The 10,015-nt window shown below is 40.6% G+C and overlaps 1 protein-coding gene across 1 annotated transcript; it reads right to left on the bottom strand.

The window, feature by feature from the left end:
* Positions 1–6,371: 6,371 nt before the first annotated feature.
* LOC129441591 (G2/M phase-specific E3 ubiquitin-protein ligase-like) lies at positions 6,372–10,015 on the bottom strand. Its single transcript, XM_073872138.1, has 4 exons — positions 9,702–10,015; positions 9,157–9,600; positions 8,235–8,449; positions 6,372–8,148 (listed from the first exon to the last, which is right to left on the bottom strand). The coding sequence occupies exons 3-4, from the start codon at positions 8,407–8,409 to the stop codon at positions 7,892–7,894; spliced, it is 432 nt and encodes a 143-aa protein (XP_073728239.1). The 5' UTR covers positions 8,410–8,449; positions 9,157–9,600; positions 9,702–10,015; the 3' UTR covers positions 6,372–7,891.

Genomic DNA, 10,015 nt, shown 5'->3' with positions numbered 1-10,015 from the left:
GGCACGCCATTCCCCCTGGTGTTTCCTCCTTTCCGGCTTGTGGGTCTGATGATGGATGTTAGCAGATGAACGGTGGTGATGCTGATGTTGTGGTTGCTTATGTGAGTTGGTGACAACATACTCCTTGTTCTCCACACCACATATCTTGCAGTTTCTGAGGAATGCCCAGACGTCTTTGCGGATTGTAGGCCACCAGGCCACCTCCAGGATCCTGAGGAGAGTTTTCAGCTTTCCTTGATGCCTCTCCTCAGACCTGTAATGGAGGTGCTGTATCGTCTGGGGGACCAGGGCTTGAGGTATGATGAGTTGTATCCTGCCCTGGCCATCTTCCCTCTGGATATGACGATACAGCAGGCCCTGGTGGCTCCTCACGCTGATGTTGGTGGTCTGGGCAGTGGGTGGAGAGATGGTAAGTCCTTGGAGTATGTCGTCCCTAGCCTGCGTGCTGCAAAGTTCCTGTATGGAGAAGGGGAGGACGGAGAAGGTGAAGTGGAAATCTGGCCCTGCTGGTACTGTGGCACAGTGGTCTCTGTCCATGGCTCTGTTGACCGTCCGTGAAGTAGTAGAAATGGTGGAACTGTTGGTAGGAGGAATACCAGGGGAGATCGTGGGAGGCACTGGGCTGGCAGTCCATGCAGTTGGAGAGACTGTAGCCACTGAAGCTCTCTCTTTCTTCAGCTCTTTCTCCAACTTGTTGTCCCTCCTCTTAAAACACTCGACCACCTCTCTCTCCAGTGTGGCCACGGCATCCTTCACAGATTCCTCCAGCTTACAGATTTTAAAATCCACACTTTCTCTAAAAAACACTTCACGGTTAAAATGACTTTCAACAGAGTCTTTAAAATCCTTCTCCAGTTTTAAAACAATGTTCTTAAGTTCAGATAGTTCAGCACGCAGTTTTGTACACTCACATTTACATAAAATCCGTTCATCATGAAAACCAGCAGATGTTTTAAAAGAAGCAGCATTGAAAGAATTAGTCATCATCTTTTAACTTTTTTTCTCAACACAGCTTTTAAAATCTTTAAAACGATCCCCGTACGGGCCACCACTATGTAACAATCAGCCCTATCGGTTGTGTCACAAAATATATATAAGGGGTCAGATTTTACTGTGTGAGATTAAAAGAGTTAAAATGATAAGACAAACAAGTGTATTCAACTTAAATAAGTGTATTAACAAACACAAGACTTAAAACAGCACACTAAAAACTCAAGAATAAAAGAAAGGAATATAAAAAACCAAACCTAAAACAATCTAAAAGTCCAAGTGTGCTAAAAGTCCAAGTGTTCAAAGTGTCCTCCAGAGTTTATACAATAAAAGTGTAATCCACAAAACGAGTTTGGAAGGGTAAGTCCACAATGATAGGTAACTCCACAATCCAACAGAGGTTTAGCTTTAGCATATGCTAACAATGTGCTTCTGCTGCTTCCTTTTATACTGGCATTGTTTCCTGTCATGTGATTACTCACATGACAGGCAACCCAAACAAAATAAAAGACATAAACACATAAAATAGCAAAAGGAATAAAATGGAATAAAATGGCTAAGAAAACATGTAAAACCTATTTAAAACTCAAATATACATAAAACCACAATATAATGTATAAAATGAGCGGTACAACATGTTTCTTGTGTGACGGTGTCACAATGGATGTCCACTCAGATTTATGGTTACCTATGTTCACATAGTAACCTCTTCCTTGTAGGTATGTTTTAAACCATTTGAGGACCATCCCAGAGAGCCCTACCCAGTTTTCCAGTCTATGTAAGAGTATGGTGTGATCTACTGTGTCAAAGGCAGCACTAAGATCTAGTAGCACCAGCACTGATATTTTACCTGAATCAGAGTTTAGGCGAATATCATTTATTATCTTTATGAGCACTGTCTCTGTGCTGTGATGCTGACGGAAACCAGATTGAAAATTGTCCAGATAGCCATTTGAGTTTAAGAATTTGTTCAGCTGATTAAAAACAACCTTTTCAATGATCTTGCCTATAAACGGAAGATTTGAGATTGGTCTGTAGTTGCTAAGTATGGTTTTGTCTAGGTTACTCTTTTTTAGGAGAGGCTTAATAACTGCTGTTTTTAATGACTCTGGAAAGGCGCCTGTGATCAGAGAGGTATTTACTATTTTTAAGAGGTCAGTTTCTAAGCAGTTAAGTACCTTTTTGAGAAAAGATGTGGGGAGCGTGTCAAGGCTGCTAGTTGATGCTTTAAGATGTTGTACTGTTTCTTCCAAGGTTTTTATATCAATTATGTCAAATTCTGAGAGAATGGCTAATTTCTGAGGTTGTTGCAATGATATCTGACTGATCACAGTACAATATGAGGCCGTATTGATCGTCATTCTGATATTACTGATCTTCTCAGAGAAAAAGGTTGCAAACTCATTGCATTTGTTGTCAGAGAGCATTTCACTAGGAACTTGATTTGGGGGGTTTGTTAGTCTCTCTACAGTAGCAAAAAGAGTGCGAGTGTTGTTTATGTTTTTGTTTATAATGTTTGAAAAGAAGGTCTGTCTAGCTGTGCCTAGTTCTACATTGAAAGCACGAAGACTGTCCTTATAGATGCTATAATGTACTTCAAGTTTTGTTTTCCGCCACATACGTTCAGCTTTTCTGCATGTTCTTTTCATGTGCTGTACTGCTGTTGTGTTTCTCCAGGGTGCTTTACGTCTGCCAGTGATCACCCTGACCTTTTCTGGAGCTATACCATCAATAGCATCTTTAACTTTTATGTTAAAGTTTTCAAGGAGAACATCAACAGAGTCTGCCGAAATGTTTGCCAACATTGACATAGCATTCATAAATACCTCACTGGTGTTCTCATTTATGAACCTTTTTTTAACATAGACATATCTAGCATCAGTGGCAGGACAGATCAATAAATCAAAGTAAACACAGAAATGGTCAGATAGTGCTTCATCCTTGATTACAGTGGATGAAATGTTTAGACCCTTGCTAATGAGCAGATCAAGAGTGTGTCCCCGATTGTGTGTAGGACCTTGCACGTGCTGGGTCAGATCAGAAGTGTTTAAAACATTTAACAGTTCAATTGCAGCATTGTTTTCTGCATTGTCTATATGAATATTAAAATCTCCAGCAATAACAAAATAATCAAATTCAGAGGAAATTGTTGATAAAAGTTCTGTGAATTCATCAACAAATGCTGAGGTGTATTTGGGAGGTCTATAAATAATTGTAAACAGAATGCGTGGTGTACCTTTTAAAGCAATACACAAATATTCAAAAGACTGGTAATCACCAAGTAACACTTGCTTGCATTGAAAGGCATCTTTGAATAAAGCAGCTATTCCTCCACCTCTTCTAACAGCTCTACAGACATTTATAAAGGTAAAGTTGGATGGGGCTTATTCATTGAGGACTGTAGCACTGCAGCTGTCATCTAACCAAGTTTCATTTAGAAACATAAAGTCCAGGTTGTTAGTGGTGATAAGATCATTAACTAAAAAGGATTTGTTCTTTAGTGAACGGATGTTCAGAAGTGCTAACTTAACAGTAACTGGTTTTGGCACTGTATCAATCTCAGAATGACGTATAATAGGCAGTAGATTAGATAGAATTGCTGTGCGGCTGGAGACGGCCTTCATCTTTCTATCACATGTCAGGACAGAGATAGGGAAAGCTAAAGGGACATCGGGCACCCGCTTGTTCTTAAAATATTTATGATTGTTACTGCTGACGTAGCGGGAACCCAACACACATCAGTTACCAGTGCTGTTTGCAGATGAGGGTTGGTGTGATCCCTGACGTTGAGGCAGAGGTCGGAGTGCTCTCTCAGATGGAGGGGGAGGGTGGGCTGAGCCCGAAGGCTTTGGTGGTTGAGGAGCCCGCCGTTTCTTTGTTGATATTTGGGGACTCGCAGCAATAGAGTGGGAGAGCTTTGTTCCAGCAGATACCAGTTTCTCCATTTTCTCTGAAAAGCCCAGAAGTGGTGATGTTGGAGAGAGGGAGAGAGAGTGTGACGACATCAGCTGTGATTCTGGTGTTCCTGAAGGCTGGGAGGGGGTGTTATCATTCCTCTGGTCATTATCAACAGAAACGTCCTTGGGTGTTGATTCACAATCCAGCTGTAGCGAGGTCTGTGGGCAAGGCTCAGCCTGAGCTGTGTCTGTGAACAGTAGTTGTGACTGCAGAGTTTTATCCTTGTCATCTGAATGTCCATCCAGGTGCTGGTGTGAAATCCTGTGGTCATTTCCGCTGTTCAGTAGTGGACTGGCACTCTCAGCTGATGGATGATGCATGGAGAAAAAGATATTGTCTTTAAGCAACCTAGCACCTAGTTTGTTTGGGTGGATACCATCTGTGTTAAAAAGTTGCCTTTGGCTCCATAAGATATTGAAATTGTCAATGTAATTCAGTCCTCTCATGGTGCAGGTTTTTTGCAGCCATGAATTTAAACTTAGTAGCCGAGAAAACATATTTGTTCCCCGGGCTGGGAGAGGTCCACTGATGAAAGATTGAACTTTCAGTCTTGCAAGTGTTTCAAAAAGTTCATTGAAATCCATCTTAAGGAGCTCAGACTGCTCTTTCCGAATATCATTCTTTCCCATATGTATGACAATCCGACTGACAGACTTATGTTTCATCAGAATGTTGCAAAGTTCCTTGTTAACATCAGAAACCGTTGCACGAGGAAAACAGTATGTACGGGTAGCCTTGCTTTCAAAGTTTCTGATAATATTGTCACCCACTATCAGCGTGCTTGGCTCGGCTGCTGTCTGAGCGGAGCGCCGCTGCCTGTATGATATTGAGCGTCTGTTAGCTCTGTAAGCTACTGACTGATGTGATCTGTGTCAATTAACATTTGGGGATTCTTCACCCAAACTCATTAGTGCTTCAAATCTATTTTCAAGCCGTACAGGGGGTGGTAGAATACCAATATTGGCTACTCGAGTTGTACCCATATCTGGGGTAGATGATGCTAATGCAGCAATTTGTGACACTCCTGACAGTCTAATGTCTTGAGCACTTTTGGGTCTCGCACCCTGTTTATGCCATTGGTTTGTGTCCTCAATTACTTTAGGTTTCTCTGAGCTCATTATGACCTGTTTATAAGCATTAGGTTCACAGGACTCACCAGCTTTATGTTGAGAAGGACCACGATGAAGCTCCGCTGTATGTTCTGGCAGGGTCGGCAGCGCCACAAGTAACTTTGTTTCGAGAACCGCAATCTTTTGTAAAAGTCTGTGGCAGTTTGAGCAACAGGTGGATTGAGATCCAAAAGGCGGCATTTTTTCTTCTTTTCTTCTGTTTGAGTGTGGGCAGCTGTGTTGTCCTGTTTTAGGATTGTCAGCTGCCGGCAATAGCAGACTGGTAGACTGCTATGATAGAAACCCCAAGTTGTTGAATATTCCAAATATTGATATAGTTCCAGGAATTTGTAGTTTTAGTTTGAGAGCCCAATTGTTTAGTTTGAGCACTGTGCTGAACAGTGCAATGCTATTTTGTTATGGTCAGTCCATATAAACCTAAATTGTATATTTGTAACGCTTGTTTTTTGTAGACCAAGGATGTCAGCGAACCTATTTATAAATATGAAGGTTTACCTTTATTTTTTTTATGATGAAATAAACTCATAATCGGATTTTTAGATTCCCTTTTCCATGACTTTACCCATCAAACCCCGGTCTCTCTCTCTTACCTCTGGGTTTACAAGTGCACATGTAAGCAGTAGCAAGGGTTTTTTCTGTAGATGTGTTATGCCTCAGACATATTTTGTAACAATAAAACAAAAAACATTGTAGCAGGATATGTGTAACATACAGATCTACATCTATTGTTATCATTTCAACTGAATTTTACTTTTTAGTACACTGTAATATTATTTAACGAACTTTTAATGCAAAAATATGTTTAAGTAATTATTATTAAACTATATATATATATATAGGTTGGAACTATACGGATGTTGCAGTTAGTATGGTCTAAAACAGTGTTTCTCAACTCCGTTTCTGGATGCCCGTTCTGCACATTTTGTATGTCTCTCTCATCTGACAGACTCAAATCAGGTGTGTTAAATAAAGGAGACATACAAAATGTGCAGAGCAGTGGTCCTCCAGAAATAACTTTGAGAACCACTGGCCTAAAACAGAATAGGGGCATTCCTGGAGGGCCACTGTCCTGCAGTGTTTAGCTCGAACACTAATCAAACACACCTGAATGCCATTTCCAAGTAATATTGCAGCCTTTGATTAGATTTCTCAGGTGTCTTTGATTAGGGTTGGAGCTAAATTTTGCAGGACAGTGGCCCCCAGGACCAGGAATGCCCAAACCTGGACTAGAATGACAGTCACAATAGACCCAAAACTATCTGTCTGAAATAAAGCTCATGACAATGGCTTTAAACGAATTTATTTGAGTTGGAGCCATGTAGCATCGTACATAAAGGATGTTTGTTTTACAACAGAACTTTGTCATTTAAAGAAGGGGTTCCAATCCTGGTCCTGGATGGCCGGTGTCTCTGCAGATGGAGCTAAACTCTGCAGAGACAACGGCCCTCCAGGACCAGGATTGGTGACCCGTTTTAAAGACAGTTCACCAATCAAATGAAAATTCTGTACCCTTATGTTGTTACAATGTTTGTAAACGAACTGTTCCTGACCCCCATTCACTTCTATAGTAACAAAAAGAGTAGTATGTAAGTTAATGGAGCTCATGCATGGTTCGTTTACAAACATTCCTCATATATCTTCATTTGTGTTAATCAGAACTAAGAAATTTATACAGGATTGTAACAACATGAGAGAGGGTAAATAATGACAGAATTTTCATTTTTTGTAGGGTAGGGTAACAGATTTGATCCTGAAACATTTTTTGTTATGCTGGTTAAAAGTCTCCTTACATCCTGATAGCAATCACTGTGTTAAGTTGTTTAAATGTATTTGTAGAAATTTATGTCATCTGTGAAAGGCGTAGGACCAAAAAATGTTCAACAAATCATAGATTTCGGTCCGAACAGACGTTTCCATTTTTGTCCCTCATACGTAAGCATAATTTGAATGCCCACCGCGCAGCGAGTCCACGCAGACACCATACGTCATCGGCGCGTTCACGTGCGCTCACCTCCTGCCTGTAAACAGTGAGAACAGCAAACTTTTCTGCTAAATCGACAACCTACACAGGAGGCACAAAAATAAAGGCATCTTTTATAACAACAACAGCAAAAACTGCCTGGATCAGCAAGAGCAAAAACCCAAATGAACATCGGTAACTTTACTGCTTTACCACGAGATGAAACAGCTGCAGGACGCAAAGGGTCTGAAAGAGTCGTTGCACTGGTTAGTTTGGTAAGGTAGGTACGCGATATGGTTGTATTGAGATGGATTCAGATATTCTACTTTGATGAAACATTCTGTTGCTTATGAAATTTGTGTTTGTTTACGGATTAGCGTAACGATATAGTTACTACGTCTACACAACGGAACGTGTGCTTAAACTAATTCTGATGTAAACCAGTTGTTAGGTTATTTTGGCAGTGTTATTCGACTTTGTACTGCAAAGTTGTGTCACTGCTGAATGAGACATGAGATGTGACCGTCTGATCTGTGCGTGTTCATGTGTTTTGGAAGAGGCGTGACTTTGGATGGCGGTTTGACTTGAGGGTGGGATCGGGATTTCATTGCTAGGCGGCTACCGTTAGCATTTTTCAAAATGTGTTACCCTACCTTTAACGTGCGACTATTCAAACATGCCACAACATGTGTTGTTTCAGACAGAGGACAACTACAGGAACAACATTGCTCACTCTGTGATGAGCAGACTTGCAGCGTAGGTAGAATTGAAAAATAACTGATAGGAAAAAACATATGGATCAATAGTGGAGGGCTTTGTATAACTAACTTAACTGTGCTAAGGATCACCTAACTTATGCCATCCCAAACATTGGAGCTTGCAATATCCCACTGCACATGTGGTTGCAGAACTCGTCATAGCTCCTATGAATAGGTAGACGGAGAACTACGGCACACGTGTTTGCCTCAGGGAATTTGCGGTCTGTGTGCAGAAACTCAATGATTGGTTTGTTTTTGAATCCCAGGGGGGGCAACTCCTCCAGCCCACAAGCAAAGGCCAAGACCTCCTGCAGAGTAAGGTATTTACTCTCTTCCACATGCATTTCTCCACCTGTGGCACATAATGTAAATATCTTAAATAAAAATATCATAAATGAGGTATTTGCTAAATAGTTTTGCATACTATTGACCTCATACCTTCCACATCCAACAAGAAGTCACGGAACCAGGCGTAGCTTTTAATTTCATTTTGCCTGCGGTTACTTCCCTCCTCTGAGAATTGTGTGGTAAAAACATCAATAAGGTCCTTGGCAGTCAGCGTCTTGTCTTTAGCCAGGAACAGATATCGAAGATGGTTAAAATGTTCCTTCATTGCAGTATGCAAACCCAAGCATCCCAGACCATCCACAAACCTACAATTAGAGAACTGTTTTCATTTCACACAGCAACTATTGAGTAACAGTTTACAAAATATCACAATTTAAGTTTCCCTTTACCGTATTTTTTGGTTTATAAGCCGCATTTTTTCATAACTTTTGAAAGCTGTTGCTGCGTCTTATAGTCAGGTGTGCCTTGTAAGTCAGTATGAATTAATTTTGACATTTATGAGGCAAGAGACAACATTACCAACTACAGCCTTGAGAGTCCATCATATGCTGCTTCTGTATTTATGTAATTCAATGAATTCAGTAATGTGGAATGACGAGTATGCAAACTTTACCCTAGATGACTTGTTTGGTTAATTTAGTGTATTCAACTTTCCAGGTAAGTTCTGTATGCTATAGTTTATAGTTTAAATAACTGATAATATTACTTTAAGGTACAGACATCTATTCAGCCTGCTGTTCTGCTATTGTTTAGTTGAATAACTCTCCTTTCCAGATTAAATGTCTGTTCTTCGGCTTGGATTTTGTGAAATAATTTTCTAAATAAACGCGTCACATAGTCCACTGTGACTTATATATGTTATTTCGTCTTAATGTCGCATTTTTGAATGATGTGGCTTCTACTCCGGTGCAGCTTATAGTCCGGAAAGTACGGTACTGATCTGTAAACTCCTGCATTCATGACAGCAAAATGGATGCAATGTTCATTAATAATAAGAAATTCTTCACTTAACTGTTCTAGTGCAGCATTAAGGCGCCCCTCCAGGTAAAACTTGGCTGCACACTGGATGACGGTCTCCCTGTCCTCAAGAGTCCGACACTGGATATTTAAGGATCCAAGGAGAGACAGGCTGTTTGAAGCCTGTTCTAAAGCCTCCCTGGTCTCCTCAATGTTTATGGCATCTTGTATCTAAAAATTTATTATGTTTTAGTAACATATCAACTTGTACTTTGGCAGAAAGACTGCATTATCCAATCAGCATTAACAAAAACATGTGCCTTCTGCAGCTGGCTCCTGAACCCTTCATCGACAATTTCTTTGAGGTCAACAGTCTCTGTAGCTTCACCCACAACCAGATTGAACAGTCGTGGGGCAAAGAAGTGGGGTGCTACACCACCATGTAAAAGGCAGACACTGATCATTTGTCCGATCATTCTGTGCTCCCCATTTGAGATAGCTGAGAAAGAAGTTTCAAATAGACATTTACATCTCATTGTTAACAAATTTCAAACATTGGTTCGACCATTGGATAAATGCAAAAAACTTAAAAACCCTTACCATGGCTATCTAGGGCCAGTAACTTAACCTTCAAACAGGCTCCCGCTCTGTATATCCTTCATAAGGAAACTGCAAAATTCCCTTGTTGGGCCTCCATCATCCACTGCCCCTTCTGGGTTATCGGAAAAAATCCATAAACACGACTCCCAAGGGTTTAAAAGGAGCGAACAATCTTCTAGAGAATGCATGCCATGCAGAGCCGTAAATATAAATCCTGCAGGCATTTATCATATTAGATGACTGATAATCCTCATAATAAATTTTTTTGGTGAGCTCCATTAGAATCTCTGTGGCACGTTGCCTAAAATGGAACA

Source organism: Misgurnus anguillicaudatus, chromosome 2 (genome assembly GCF_027580225.2).
Source record: "Misgurnus anguillicaudatus chromosome 2, ASM2758022v2, whole genome shotgun sequence".
Lineage (NCBI taxonomy): Eukaryota > Metazoa > Chordata > Actinopteri > Cypriniformes > Cobitidae > Misgurnus > Misgurnus anguillicaudatus.
This window is presented reverse-complemented; position numbering and strand designations above follow the sequence as displayed.

Coding starts and splice junctions, on each gene's coding strand:
- LOC129441591 (XM_073872138.1), bottom strand. CDS start 8,409: ATGAAGGAACATTTTAACCATCTTCGATATCTGTTCCTGGCTAAAGAC. Junction 8,149..8,234: donor CTTCTTGTTGGATGTGGAAG/GTATGAGGTCAA, acceptor TATGTGCCACAG/GTGGAGAAATGCATGTGGAA.